General features: G+C 46.2%; 1 protein-coding gene across 2 annotated transcripts in view; it reads right to left on the bottom strand.

The window, feature by feature from the left end:
* Window positions 1-16,074, bottom strand: part of LOXL2 (lysyl oxidase like 2) — a 102,086-nt gene that overhangs the window by 32,337 nt on the left and 53,675 nt on the right. For both annotated transcript variants that reach the window (XM_034761842.1, XM_034761843.1), the window contains 2 exons: window positions 14,411-14,622; window positions 5,870-6,092 (listed from right to left, as the gene is read on the bottom strand). In XM_034761842.1, the coding sequence (XP_034617733.1) occupies window positions 5,870-6,092; window positions 14,411-14,622 (435 nt within the window). The remainder of the gene's footprint in view (window positions 1-5,869; window positions 6,093-14,410; window positions 14,623-16,074) is intronic.

The raw sequence follows: 16,074 nt of genomic DNA, 5'->3' as shown, positions 1-16,074 counted from the left end.
TCCTGAAAACACCATCCTGGCCACCATGGATGTAGAAGCACTTTACACCAATACTCCACACGAGGATGGACCTCAAGCTGTCAGGAACAGTATCCCTGATGAGGCCACAGCACGCCTGGTGGCTGAGCTTTGTGACTTTGTCCTCACCCACAACAACTTCAGATTTGGGGACAACTTATACCTTCAAGTCTGCTATGGGTACCCGCATGGCCCCACAGTATGCCAACATTTTTATGGCTGACTTAGAACAACGCTTCCTCAGCTCTCGTCCCCTAGTGCCCCTCCTCTACTTGCGTTACATTGAGGACATCATCATATGGACCCACGGAAAGGAGGCCCTTGAAGAATTCCACCTGGACTTCAACGATTTCCACCCCACCATCAACCTCAGCCTGGACCAGTCTACACAAGAGATCAACTTCCTGGACACTACAGTGCAAATAAGTGATGGTCACATAATCACCACCCTATACCGGAAACCTACTGACCGCTATACGTACCTACATGCCTCCAGCTTCCATCCAAGACACGTCACACGATCCATTGTCTACAGCCAAGCCCTAAGATACAACCGAATTTGCTCCAACCCCTCAGACAGAGAAACACCTACAAGATCTTTATCAAGCATTCTTAAAACTACAATACCCACCTGGGGAAGTGAGGAAACAGATTGACAGAGCAAGACGGGTACCCAGAAATCACCTACTACAGGACAGGCCCAACAAGGACAATAACAGAACACCACTGGCAATCACATACAACCCCCAGCTAAAACCTCTCCAGCCCATTATCCACGATCTACAAGCTATCCTGGAAAATGATCCCTCACTCTCTCAGACCTTGGGAGGCAGGACAGTCCTTGCTTACAGACAACCCCCCAACCTGAAGCAAACACTCTCCAGCAACTACACACCACACCACAGAAACACCAACCCAGGAACCAATCCCTGTAGCATACCTCATTGCCTACTCCGGCAACACCATCAGAGGATCCAACCACATCAGCCACACCATCAAGGGCTCATTCACCTGCACATCTACTAATGTTATATATGCCATCATGTGCCAGCAATGCCCCTCTGCCATGTACATTGGCCAAACCGGACAGTCCCTCCTCAAAAGAATAAATGGACACAAATCAGACATCAGGAATGGTAACATAAAAGCCAGTAAGTGAACACTTCAATCTCCCTGGTCATTCTATTACAGATTTAAAAGTCACTATCATTGAACAAAAAAACTTCAGAAACAGACTTCAAAGAGAAACGCAGAACTAAAATTCATTTGCAAATTTAACACCATTAATCTGGGCTTGAATAGGGACTGGGAGTGGCTGGCTCATTACAGAAGCAGCTTTTCCTCTCCTGGAATTGACACCTCCTCATCTATTATTGGGAGTGGACTACATCCACCCTGATTGAATTGGCCCTGTCAACACTGGTTCTCCACTTGCGAAGTAACTCCCTGCTCTCCATGTGTCAGTATATAATGCCTGCATCTGTAACTTTCATTCTATGCATCCGAAGAAGTGAGGTTTTTACCCACGAAAGCTTATGCCCAAATAAATCTGTTAGTCTTTAAGGTGCCACCAGACTCCTTGTTGTTTTTGTAGATACAGACTAACACAGCTACCCCCTGATACATGGTAACATGCTGTCCCAGAACACTGACCCCAGCTGATTATACCTTAAAACTATGCTGGGTCTTATCCTTCAATCCTTATGAGCCCTGATCCTGCCCGCACTGAGGCCAATGGGAGTTTTGCTCTAGGATCTCGACCGAAGAGAATCATTTATTCTTTTAATCACACAGAAGAATGCTGAAGGTGCCTTTTGAGATAGTTGTAATTATATGTTTACTTGCTGTATGTTACTCAGTCACTAGAGGTCTCTGCTGTTCCAGACAGGTGAAAATCAGGCGAGACAAAGCTGGAGCTCAAGCTAAGTAGAAGCCTGTTTGTCTGTAGATGTAATTGTTTCTTTAATAAATGCTGCCTGTTTAAAACAGACTATGATTAGCACAAGAATCTCATGTTCAGAAAAAGGTTATAAAACTCTACCAATAGCACTTCACAGGGATGTTGCGAGGCTCGATTGATTAGGTCTCCAAAGTGCTTTGAGATTCCCCAGTTGAAGAGCTGTATTTTAAAGTAAATGATAATATAGAAACCCACAGTAGCTCACCTGCCTCACACTTACAGAAGGAAAAAAATATCACAATTCCCCAAGAATACATTTGCTTTGAGTCCCTGCAATCTCATGAAAACAGACCATCTGTTCCACATAGTAGCACCAGAGGCATTCCACCACTGTCTGGTGGGTGTCTCAGTAACCAGTTATGTTGCTGAGGTTTAAGGGCACAGAAATATTTAACTCAACAGAAGATAACACCCAATATAATTATAGCATGCAGTGCAAAAGACATGTCTACAATCCTGAACTGAGGTTAAATAAAAGCCAGTAAAAGCTGCCCAAGACAGCACATCAGTCAAATACCTTTGGCTTTAAAACTGTAACTGCACGTCAACATAGCCATGATTACATAGAACTTATATTACTGAAGAATTACCATATACAGTTAAATGCCAAGGAAAGAGAAGAATGGTCTTGTGGTTAAGACACTAGACTGGGAGTCAGGAGATGTAGGTATTATTCCTGACTCTGCCACAGACTCCCTGTGTGACTTTGGGTAAGCCTGTGCCTCAGTTTCCCCATCTGCAAAATGAGAATTAATAATACTTCCCTATTCACAGGGGACTTCTGAAAAGAACTGTTCATGTTTGAGGTGCACAGATACTGCGGTAATGGCACCCAGTCAGAACCATTTTCACAGTTCTGATGACACTTTTCACTGAAGTCTAAATGAAAACCAGGTTGTTTGTTTGTGACGCTGAATACATTAAAGATTGTGAGGCGCTCACATACCAGGGTAATGGCACAGAAAGTACCTTGGTTAGTTTTTTGACCTGCTGTAGAGCTGGTGGTGATATTTTATTTTTTTAAATTCCAACAAACACTTTTCATCAAAATTTCAAATTTTGGTTAAAAAAAGGGATGACACTCATGAAAACAACATCCCATTTTTCAATTCGCCCTATGAGCTAGGGATGCAGGAGACAGAATGAGACTGGGAATGGGATATGGAGTCTTTTATGGCTGGGTTGCTGGTTCAAATCCAGACCAGGATAGATTTAAAATTTTATTTTTAAACTCAGCACTGGGAGGATTAAAACCTTTTCCAACTCTGCCCATTACCTTCCAAGTAGAGAGATAAGCAGCTGGGGTTGCAGCTGGAGAATGCACTACTGCTTTGGAGAGCCGGCCATAAATAAGTGAACAGTACATGATTTGACTGAGGCTTGAGACCAAAGAACCTCCAGTGTTTAAAATTGGAGGTACATACAGTCCTCCAGGCTGGGCTCAGCTGAAGGACATCCAGAGCCTACATGAATGCTTAAAGAATTAATTGGCGATTTGAACAGCTCAGAAGAGTACTCATGGTTTACAGAGCCTTTAATCTCTGAGGCCCAGATCCTGTAAACACTTGACCACACACGTGAATAACTTCAGGCGTGTGAATTATCAATGGCCCAACCGAGATCAAGGCCCTGTTGTTGCAGGCCCTGAACAGACACATAGTAAGAGACATTCCCTTCTTTACAGGCCGTATGATCTAAGCAGACAAGATGGATGAAGGGTGGGAGAGAAACAGAAGCACAGAGAGGGGAAGTAACCTGCCAAAGGTTACAGTAAGTCAGTGGCAGAGATGGGAACTGAATCCACGTCTCCTGACACCCATTTTAGTGACCTATTGACTAGGCCACGCTGTTTTATGTAGAAAACCCAGACTCGGGTCACTAGCTTGAATCTATCGCAGCTTAGTAGTGACCAAATGCCTTTCCCACCTCATGACTCTTTGGTGACTTTTGTGAAGCAAGTTTTGTCTTTGTCCTGGTGTCCACCACACCAAACCCACCACTCTACTCACTGTCCTACTTGTCGGCAGCCTCAGCAGAGAGGCCAAAAAGAGTGACTGGAGTTCTATCCCCAGGGCCCACTCTCCTGGCTCCAGGTAAGCCAGGTTGGCAGGGTATCATGCTACCTGTGCTGAGACTGTCCGGGGTGGGGATGGGTGTAAATCACAAATCTTCATTCTCCATGGGTGGGGTCAATTTGACATTTCCCCAGCACTAAATCCCCTTAAAATCCAAACAAGCCCTCGTGCTAGGATCTTCTGTCACTCAACGGTATTTGCCAGTAGAAGATAATCCAATATCTTGGCTATTTTGTATCTACAATATCTATGTGAGAGACTAACCAGCAGAGTCTAAGTAACTGCGAACCAGCAAGCCCAGCATCTGCCAGGCAATTGTTCAACTGGCTTCAGCGGAACAACTCAAAACGAAGCTGTGATATATGTATTTTCTTCCTACTTGCTTATTGCCTTGCCAACTTCGGCGCTAAACGAATCCCACAACATCTTGAGCCAAGCATCCCGAGTTAGAACAGCAGGGTTCAGAACAGAGGTTGGAGGATGGATGCCCAACGCAATCTATGTGCTGGGACGCTCATTGTCAAGAGAACTCTGCTGGTGGAGGGGAAGGGAATTAAGAACCACAAAGCACGTGGTTTTGTTTTTAAGGCATTGGGAGTGGGACTCAGCGGGTTTGGGTTCCATTTCTACATCTGCCACTGACGCCATCAGGGAAATGGCTTAGACACGGCTGCACTGCAATCCCAGGGTTTGATTGCAGCTTGTGTAGGCATAATGAGCTAGCAGTGCGGGTGAGTGATTCAAATAATTACCCAGGATTCTAGGTGGGCTTATACAGCCTGAGCTGCCATAGCTTCACTGTTCTGATCTAGCTAGATTAAAGCTAGCTTGGATATATCTACACAAGCTGCAATCACACACAGTTATTGCAGTGTAGACATACCCTCAGTCTCACTGAGCCTCAGTTCCAAGTCTTCTCCCATCCTTTGACTGTCTTGTCTATCTTGATCCTGCAACTAGCTCCATGCGGAGCCAGGCGGAAATCAATAGAGGAGTACCTATGCAGAACAATTTACAGACTGGAGCTTTCAATTGTAAGCTACCCTAAAGCAGGGTTCTCTTATTATGTGTACATACAGCGCCTAGCACAATGCAGTCCTGATATGGGGAGGGGCCTCAAAACACTATTATAGTGCAAGTGACAACTAATAAATAATAATTATTAGAAATGTTTAAAAACAGGAAATAAATTACATCTCCCCCAAAAAACTATTTTTTTTTCCTGGTCAGAATTGCATAGGAATTCAAAAACACTCTGACCAGTGCTATAGTTGGTTGAAAAACAAGGACAAAGTTGTCAAAACTCCTCCTCCCCCCCACTTTGTTGTTTTAATTTTTGGCTGAAATTTGAAACTGATTAAATTTTTCATGGCGATTTCAAAACTCAAACTAATTTCATCCAGCTCTAACACCACCACAAATTATCCTGAATGCATGCAGCGTAATTTACCGTCAGTCACATACAAGCATTTTTGTCCTAACACAGTACAGCCCTGATCCTGCAAAGATTTACTCATCTGTTTAAACTTTACTCACTGTGAACAGCTCCACTAAGTGGATAGACCACTCAGATAAAGCTATGCCTATGGGTGAGTCTTTGCAGGATTGGAGCCTGTCTTGTGTTAGGATAAAACTGTTTCTAATGGTAAACTACACTGCATTCATTCAGAATAATTTGTCTTATTGGAGCTGGATGAAATTAGTTTGATGTTTGAAGTTTCCACATCTCCGATAGCTGATCATATTTATGCAGTTTAAACACACACCCATAACATTAAAACTCTTTCTAGTGGGATGGCTGGAGCTGTCTCCTTACCTCCTGCCTAAAGGCTTTTCGGAAGCCACTGTTGCTGCTGGGAGCAAAGGCACGCCCAGGGATGCAGCTCACCACGGCAGGCATCCCGTTTTCACAGGTGATATTCTTCTCGGCATCCACGCTGAGATGGTTGCCCAGTTTGCAGCTGGAGATGTGAGCTTCATTGCCAGTGCAGTCCATGGAGTAAGCCCAATAATTGTGCTTCCTCTTGCTGGCAAACATCCTGAAAGAAAAAGGAAATCAGACAGCTAGTGAAATCATTCAAAACCACTCAAAGGAAATCATTCTCTGCACCGCCAGCCTGTGGAACTCCCTGCCACAAGAAGTTGTTGAGACAAATACTGCAGCTGAACTTTAAAAGAACCCTGGATTAACTGAAGACTACTGCTAAATTTCTAGCAAATGGATTAGTACAGAAATTTTCCTATCTTTCCCATATCTCATCTGCTTCCTGAAGCTGGACAGGGAAGCTAGAGCAGGGTGATACAGGCTTTATCTACACTCAGAAGTTGCACTGGTTTAACTACATTTTAAAAAAATTAATTTAATCAAGTTAAGATTGACTGGCCACAGATCCATTTCCTTGTGTAATCTCCCTTTGTTTAGTTTGTCACCAAGGACTGATCTCAGGTCTGAAGTTCAGACCTCTGCTACTCGAGTGAAAGGACTAAGTCCATGAGCAGGGAGCAGTAGCAGGAGACTATCCTCTCTCTGGATCAGCCACCTAAAGGGACACAGACACACTTGTGCAATTCTACTTGCACCACACGCTGCACAGGCATAAACTGACACTTTGCACAAAATGCAGGGATTTTGGGGAGCGGGGGGGTTCGGGCATATGCAAACTGGTGCAGAGCAAATAAAGCTGGTGCATTGTTGCAGGCCCCATGAAAATGTAGCCCTTGACATAGTTGTTATCCCAGTAAACTAGCCGGGGGGAAGATGGCAAACTGGAGATAAAGCAAGGGCTCTCCAACACTTCTCAGAGCTGCAGTGTTAACAGCCTCGAGCCTAAGGAGAGCTTCCGAGAGCAACTCTCCTTACGACACGTTTACAGCAGAGGAGATTGGCAGGAGATTCCACATCTTACTCCCAAACTGGATCGCTCAGTGGGAATGATTCCAGTTACTGGGGAGTGGAGGAGAGATAAGCGCATGGGGAAAAAAAACAAAACCGAAACCTGTTCAACTTCCTCCCAACCAAAAACACAAGGCTGTCTTATGGCTGCATCTGAGCTAAAATGGTTGGCTGGAATGAAGGGACATCTACCACCACCCGAGGGGAGATTCTGCAAATTAAGTTAATCAAAATCCAAAGGAGCCAACACACAACTGTAATCCAGAAGTGTCTTTACAAGAGCCCACATGTGCCACTATTCCGGAGTGAGTAGCAAAGGAGTGACAGTGATCCGAAAGGTAGCTAGGAGAGTGTAATTAAGGTGGACAAAGCGCTAAGAAATGAAGCTAAGATTCTGATTAATTGTAGCATTGATAAAGGAAAGCCAAAATGGGGGGAGGGCAGCTGAACAGTTCAGGGAGCTGGCAGAGAGAGAGTCTTTTCCCGCTAACTAGGTTGTTGGTGTCAATCCAGCCTAGATTGGAAGCGACTGAAAGTTGTTCCCATCTGATGACCATTCAGAGGGGCCACGTGAAATAGGATCTCAGTCCGCTTCCCAGTGGGCAGCTCTCCAAAAGGACAGAATCTACCATTCAACAGTTGGTTCTAATGGCCCATCCTTGCTGTCAGTCTCAGCAGCGATGTCTAGGCTGCAATGGCTCCTGGATATGGAGCTGTAACCTTCCTATAGCTGGATCCTTCCATCATCATGGAGCTGTGCAGGGGAAGCTTGTCTGTCTTGTACATAAAGGCCTCCAAGGCTGTCAAACCAAAAATAAAACCTTCCCCCACCACTAAATTTACCCACAAAACCGATAGACAATTAATTTAAAAGTCAAACGGATAGAAACCCAGGACAAAAATCAGTCAAGCTTTGTTTGGTTTTCAGAGGCGGGGTGATGGCAAAACTTTGAAATTTCATTGAAATTACAAAAATTAAACCATCTTTCAAACAGCTCTATTCCACCATCCATCCCCACCCCCAACAAAGTCTCCCTGGCACAAGTTTAAAAGGGAGTCACCAGCTAGCGCGCAAAAGTAACAAAGTCAACATCCCATTTAGAAAGAAACACGCACAGCAGGCAAATAAGGAAACCCAGCTGATGGGTTTGGGCCAGCCATTTCTTAACAGGAACATCCAGTTCCACTTTCGACTGAAGCCTGGGATTGAAAGGCAGCGAGAACTGGGTGCCTAACTCCTTTAGGGGTCTGAAAATCCCAGCAGAAGTGACCCCAAAGTTAATAACTGATCACTTTGGAATACAAACAAGGGGCCAGATTCTGCTGTCAGTCATACCAGGGTAAAATTAATAAAATTGACTTCAGTGTAGGGTGACCAGATGTCCCGATTTTATAGGGACAGTCCCGATTTTTGGGTCTTTTTCTGATATAGGCTTCTATTACCCCCCACCCCCTGTCCCGATATTTCACCCTTGCTGTCTGGTCATCCTACTTCAGTGAACATTGACGTTACTCCGGATTTACATCAGTGTAATGGAGATCAGAATCTGGCCCTACATTGAGACATTTATACTCATGAGAGCTGGCTGTTCGGGATTCAGTTTTTTTGTTCATTAGAAAAATACAAGCATTACAAGCATTTTCACTGGAAACCCTTGACCCGCCATACACACGCCAAGAGTTACATGAATTTTGCAAGCAGACAAGTAACATGGGTCTGCCTTATAATAGCAAATGAAGGGCTGTCTTTTTATAGCAAATGATCTCATCCCAAGGAATTTCTTGAGGTATTTACATCTGGCTGGCATTAATAGCCCTTGGTAAACTGGTTGTTAATACCCAGGAAATGCCCTGGGCCTGTTGTCAGCTCACCTCCCTTGACAGATTCTGGATTTTCAAAGGTTGTAGACTACAGTTTACTTTACAGTTCCCTGGGCTACCCAGTAGATTATTGAAGACTTTCTGGCACTGATGATACAGAAAGGAGCCTATCCAAACCTCACTGACTCTGGCGTAAATCAGGAGTAACTCTACCAAAGCCAAAGGGAGATGAATAAAGACTCAGGTCCTGAGAATTTAAGAGAGAGAATCAACTGAGTGTTTTATAATGGGTCGTTAAAAACTGATCTTCACCATCCATTGAACTGTCCCTCTATCAGCTTTAATGGAAACAACACAAAAGCCCCATCATCAGTCTGAGGGAAGGTTCAAGATTCAGCTAAGAGCAGCCCTGCTTTGGTAGGAATGGTGTGAGTGGGGCCAGCGGCCACATAAACGGCTTTCATAGAGAAGAGCATAAACCAGTGGCTACAGCCAGCCAAAGTCACTGGGGAAAATTCCTCCATGGTATAATGAACTGAAGCAATGATTTTGGCCACCTGCTGTAGGTGAGCATGGAGCATCATCGGGAATTTAGGGGGAGCTAATCCTGTCCTTCGATGGATTAACAGGGGGAAAAGAAAATCAAATACTCTCCCCTCTGATTCAGTGGGCCTGAGACACCGGTTTCTGGCTCTGCTGAAAGACAGCATCTCCACCCCGATTAACTTTCCCCTTGGGGCAGGCATCTGCACAAGTTAGCAAGCATCCTTTCTCCAGCCTTGTGCAGCAGGGCAGAGGAGCTGCCAGATTTCTTGTCTTCTGCCCACTGGGAATCTTGCTTTCCCAGTAAAAACCTGCAGAGATTTGTTCTTCAGACAGGTCGCAATGCATTGCCCCATAAATTCAAACACAGATGTATGATCTTATGATTTTAAGGTTGAGGGCAGCTCTCAGCCATAGATGAGAAAGGAATGGTTTGATGTGAATACAGGTCAGAAAGCCAGGAACTCCTGAGTTCTATTCCCAGCTCTTATACTCTCTTGACCATCTTGGACTGAGCTCCTGCTCACTCCAGTGAGAGTTGCAGAGGTTCAGGATATCCGACCATAAACCTATCTTCCCTCAATTTGCCCATCTGTAAAATGGAACTAATACTGCTCCCCTTCCACCATGGGAACTGGGGGTTGGGAGATGAATTTATGAAAGCTCTTAAATAAATAGCTTTGAAGGAGCAACGGGAGCATGGAAAATTCACTGAGGTTTGTTTTGTTTCTTAACAGAAATTGTGCCATCAAATGGAGAAGCTAAGTTATATTGAGGGATAAAACTTTGGCAGCAAGAGGATGAGGAGCTAAGTTGTTTTCTTTCAAGCAGGATCCATCTGCAAATTATTTCACCTCCCACCCTCATGGTGCAGAAGCAAAGCTGAATTTCTGCTAGCTCAGCCTGCCAAGCTGCAGTTAGCAGGAAAGGGGATGACTGTGGGTCTGGAAGGGGGTGTTCACAACCCCTAACCTGTAGCATCATGAAGCCGGTTTAGGAACCGGATCTGAAATCTGGTTACCCAGCTGTGGGATACAGTGTGAAAGGTTCCACTCGCAGGAAAAGGCTATTTACAAATTATGCCGTGCGAAGCCTGAGAAAAACGTTACAGGGCTTGATACTCACGTGGGAAAGAGGCTCATTCCACGTGACCAGGGAGGGATGCCTCAAACCACTATTCAATAGGCCTAGACAGTGGGCGGAATAAGCTACAGAATGGAGGATGAGCCCTGGATTTGCAGGCTATGACAGATGACCTGGATTCCTGAGAAGGACTTTAGAGTGACCGAAGCAGAGACTACCACTGAAGACACCAGCCCTGATTTTACACAAGTCTATGGGGCAGGACCCTTGGAGTTTTACTTAGTCCTGGCAGGCCACTATTCAATACAGCTTTGCCCTAATAAGGAGTCTTAATGCATTAAATGCAGGGTTCCAGTAACTTTGGGCACACACGCAATGCCACAGGAAGGGAAACAATTCTTTTAGAGGTGACAATCCAATAAAGTCTGATAGATCTGTACTTAGAAAAGTACAAACACAATTCAAACTTCTGCTCCCTTTGGCACAATCACACCCCAGGCTGTTCCAACACTGTGGAAAATATTCAATACATTTTCCAAATATCTTTATTTGGGTATCAACAGCTCAGATATCAGTTCTCCCTTTTACCTGTAGCTGGGCCTGGCACATAGATACAAGGGGGAGACTGCAGGGGAATAGGCACCAGGTTCTCTGCCACTGACTTACTGTTTGACTTTAGAAAAGTCACTTAGAGGCTGGTATTTAGAGTATCCACAACTCAGACTGTGGTCCCAGGGAGCTGCACATCCCCAGTGCCTCTGAAAATCAGGCTCAATCTCCGTGCCTTATTTTTCTCCCATCTGTAACATTGGGTTAATAATGCTGTATTATTTATTTTTATATGCACTAGAAATATGCAAAAATCCCTGATCTGAATATCCTAATCCCCCCCACACACACACACACCGTGTACTGATTAAATATATATCTGTACACACAGAACATACTTTATCTCATCCATAACTATGCACCTGAACACATCCTACACACACATGCACAAGATTCAGCTTACAATGCTTAAAGGTAAATAACCCAATCCTTAATAGAGAACAGAAGGAAAGATACTGCATGTACCTAGAAACATGACTCCCACCTCAGGTAGACCAAAGGCATCTTGGTGGATATGATGCACACAGAATCATAGAAAGGTAGGGCTGAAAGGGACCTCAAGAGGTCATCTAGTCCAGTGGTTCTCAAACTGCTGGTCGGGACCTCAAAGTGGGTTGCAACCTTGTTTTAATGGGGGCTCCAAGGCTGGCGTTAGACTGGCTGGAGCCGGGGCCAAAGCCGAAGTCTGAGCCCCACGCCTGGGATTGAAGTCAAAGCCCGAGCTTCACCTCCCAGGGCCAAACCCTGAGCCCCACCACCGAGGGGCCAGGCTTCGGCTTCAGCCCTGGTGGAGGGGCTCAGATTACAAGCCTGCTACCCGGGGATGAAGCCCTTGGGCTTTGGTTTTGGTCCCCCACCCAGGGTGGCAGGGCTCGGGTGGGCTCAGGCTTCAGTCCCCGCTCCTGGGGTCGTGTAGTAATTTTTGTTGTCAGAAGGGAATCGCGGTGCAACGAAGTTTGAGAACCGCTGCTCTAAGTCCATCCCCCTGTGCTGAGGAGGCATTAAGTATACCTAGCCCATCCCTGACAGGTGCTTGTCTAACCCGTTCTTAAAAACCTCCAATGATGGGGATTCCACACGCTCCCTAGGTAACCTGTTCCAGTGCTTAACTATCCTTTAGTTAGGAAAAACTTTCCAATATCTAGCCTAAATCTCCCTGGCACATGCACTATCATGGGCTGAAGGAAAGTTACCAAGCCATCATTTAGTAAGTACAGTTGCTTCCAACCATTAAAATGATACCATCCTTCTTGGAAACACCTCTAAGTGCCGAGCAGGAAGGATCTGCTTTGTCTTATTAGAGCAAATTGATTATGTGGTTCTGATGTGCAGTGCAGGAGCACAACAGTATCTCTTTAGCTCAGGAGAAAAAATGGGCATGGATGGAAACATGTGTTCCTCTACTCCAATAGTCCAGAACAAAACACGAGACTGCCTGGTAGCAATTACGACTTCCCCACTTGTATCCCTTAGACGCCGGAAAACAAAGCTCTAGTTTGGGTGTTTTATTTGTGCTGCTTTACAGTATTCTACCCTCAGGACCTTTTCAACCGATTGTCTTCATCTTACTAATGAGAAACATGAAGCGCAGCCTGTCAGCTCCAACAGGAACCTAGAGAAACAGCCCGCCTGTGAGCTAAAGGAACAAGCGAAAAAACGACAACTATTGCTTCTTACGAATAAAATTCTCCCCCACCAGCTTAGTCCCTGGTCCAGCGCCATAGGTCACGGACTTGGGGGAGAAACTGGATGATTTCTTAGCATAAGCTATTTTGCAGCTGCCTTGTTGTAAACTGTAAAGAGCAAAATGTGTTTAGGTTACTAGCTGGAGATAAAAACAAATCTGCAGCATGCTAGTTCGCAGGGGGACAGTCAGGATTCCTGCTAGTTTTATTCTGCATGCAGCCAAAAGGACACTGCAGGCTTTCCCCCAGGGATCACAGAATCAAAGAAGATTAGGGTTGGAAGAGACCTCAGGAGGTCATTTAGTCCAACCCCCTGCTCAAAGCAGGGCCAACACCAACTAAATCATCCCAGCCAGGGCTTTGTCAAGCCGGGCCTTAAAAACCTCTAAGGAAGGAGATTCCAACACCTCCCTAGGTAACCCATTCTAGTGCTTCACCACCCTCCTAGTGAAAGTGTGTTTCCTAATATCCAACCTAGACCTCCCCCACTGCAACTTGAGACCATTACTCCTTGTTCTGTCATCTGCCACTACTGAGAACAGTCTAGATCCATCCTCTTTGGAACCCCCTTTCACTCTTCTCTCCAAATCCTCCCTCACTCTTCTCTCCTGCAGACTAAATAACCCTCGTTCTCTTCCCTCATTTTATGCCCTCCACGGATACTGCAAGACAGCGCACTATAGAGTAGCAGTAAAGCCCTTTTACAGTAGGGACACTTGACTAATGTGCCACCATTGCTAACATCATTTCAGATCCACAGGCAGGAGCCGTGTTGGGAGGCCTAGCGTAAACAGGCTGCCGACATTTCAAGCGGCGTGTCATCTAACCCTGTTCACAGCAGGGCTAATTGACATGGTGCTTAATACAGTGAAGGCAGTTGGCAGTCCAGCTATTGAAGAGCTCCCAAGGCTGCTAACTCCAGTGGAGCTGAACAGTGGGAGAATTATTGGAAAATTCCTCCAAGGCAGACGGCTCCCGAGCAGCAACTAACTCACAATCCTTAAATTCAGTGAGTTGGCAGCCAGACACCCAGGAACTACGGAGGGTGAGCCCAGGTGAGAGGCAAATACCAGAGAAGCTTGGTAAGCCCTGGATAAACATTTTGTCAGAGGTGTGAAACCCTGAATTCTATGCAGTCGTGTGAATGAGGAATCTTGCGTTATGAGACAAAACAAGGACCTGTCTTACTGCAATTCTAATTGGTTAAAACTGCTGTCATGGCATGTACCGGCCCTGATCATACAACTGGATCTATGCAGACGGACCTCTATGCCTGCTCAGGCTCTCTGAGATTGATGGGCCTCCACGAAGATCTAAGTGCAGGACTTAGACTATAGTCATATACGTATGTTACACACACAGAGCCCACAAAGAAAGAAAGAAAGAATATTAGGACTATCTAGTAGTTGGAAATAGAAAGACAGTGTACCAAGCCCATCTTTTTTCTGACTTTAAACAGATATAACTTAGATAATTTGTTCACATCACTTTATCTCCTCCAAAAAGGTTGGGCTCAGACTGGCCTCATGTACCCCTGGTTACAAAAGGAAGTGTCTGACATTTAAAATATTTACACAGAAGTAAAATCTGATCCACAGGAATGAAGCAACTGGCCGAGGTTGCCCACTTCTAGGTCTTTGCTATAATTTGAAACTTGCATTTTTGAACAAGGCCCGAGTGTTCGGGAAACACGACCAAGGCTTATAAAAAGCTCCCTTCTTACTTGTAGACCTTGGCGTTGTATTTCCTCTCGCCCGGAAATCCAAACATGCCGCAGACGACTCGGGAATTCTTCGCAGTCCAGTGTTTGTCACAGATCTGCTTCCAGCTCCCTCCGTCTTTCACCTCCACGTAACCCTCCGTAACAGGCACACGCCTGCGGTAGGTAGCAAGAATAGCTCGGATCCTTATGTCCTCCACCTGGATGTTCATGTTCTAAGGGTAAAAAGGGTATTTTAGGGATGCATTGTGGCAAGGCAACAGGTCCAAATGGTTAGATCAGGGAACTGGAAGTCAGGGCATCTGAGTTCTCCACCAGACTTGTTTTACAGCTGAATAAATTGACACAGGGAAGACAAAGTGGCTTATGCAAAGTCAATACAGGGAGTCCAGAAGGTCCCATTCCCAGCTCCTCTACTGACCTTCTGAGCAACCCTGGGCAAGTCACTTCATCTTTCAGTGTCTGTTTCTCCAGCTTACAAAAGCGATGATACTTTACCTACCTATGTACAGGACTTTAATATGCCCTGACAAAAAACATTATATATGTATGCAAAAAGTATTATAGCCGGATGGACCTTTACAAATAGGTCATTTCTGGAGTTTCTAAAAAGATCCTTCTCATGAGATATTTTTGTTGTTTAAATAATATTTTTATTTTAGTCTATTTCATTTAACATGACCACCCTTGGCTATAGCAGAGCCATATTTTTATTTTCAGTTTTTCAGCTTGCTTAAAACATCCTCTCCACTGAGCACCAGGGGAAACTTTACAAACATGTGCACAATTGAAGATCCAACTGCAATGGGTCTCCCGCCTACTCTGCGCTTGCCAGCTACGGCTGCGTCTTTCCATACGGTGTGGCAGCATTTAGCATGCTGTAACAGGGGGAAAAAAGGTAGCTACTGTCTTTGTATTTTAGGCGTTACTTGTTTTGTGCCTTAACTAGGGTTACCATATTTCAGCAAGCAAAAAAGAGGACGGGAGGAGCCCCGCCCTAGCCCCGCCCCTCCCACTTCCCGCCCCCCCAGAACTCCCAACCCTCCCCCCGTTCCTTGTCCCCTGACTGCCCCCTCCTGGGACCCCTGCCCCTAACTGCCCCCCAGGACTCCACTCCCTATCTAAGCCTCCCTGCCTCTTGTCCCCTGACTGCCCCAACCCTTATCCACACCCCCATTCCCAGACAGACCCCTGGGACTCCCACGCCCCATCCAACCACTCCCCACCCCCTGACAGCCGCCCCCAGAACTCCCAACCCATCTAAACCCCTCTGCTCCCTGTCCCCTGACTGCTCCGATCCCTCTCCCCACTCCTGCCCCCTGACAGCTCCCCCCCAGAACTAGGGTTACCATATTTTGTGCCTCCAAATGGAGGACACTCCACGGCCCACGGCCCCGCCCCCAGCCCCGCCCCCAGCCCCGCCCAACCCCGCCCCCTCCCCAAAGTCTCCGCCCCCTCTCCTGCTTCCCGCGAATATTTGATTCGCGGGAAGCCTGAAGCAGGTAAGGGGGGTGTGGGGGGAGGAGGCGCGGCCCAGGCTGGCCCCCCGGCATTTCCAGCCTGGGTCAGCTTGGGCCCTGGGGTGCCGGCCCCGGCCGACCACCCCTGGCCCGCCCAGCACTGCCGGCCCCCGGCGGCCCGGCGCACCCCCCGGCTCCCGGCCCCGC

Source organism: Trachemys scripta, chromosome 2 (genome assembly GCF_013100865.1).
Source record: "Trachemys scripta elegans isolate TJP31775 chromosome 2, CAS_Tse_1.0, whole genome shotgun sequence".
Lineage (NCBI taxonomy): Eukaryota > Metazoa > Chordata > Testudines > Emydidae > Trachemys > Trachemys scripta.
This window is presented reverse-complemented; position numbering and strand designations above follow the sequence as displayed.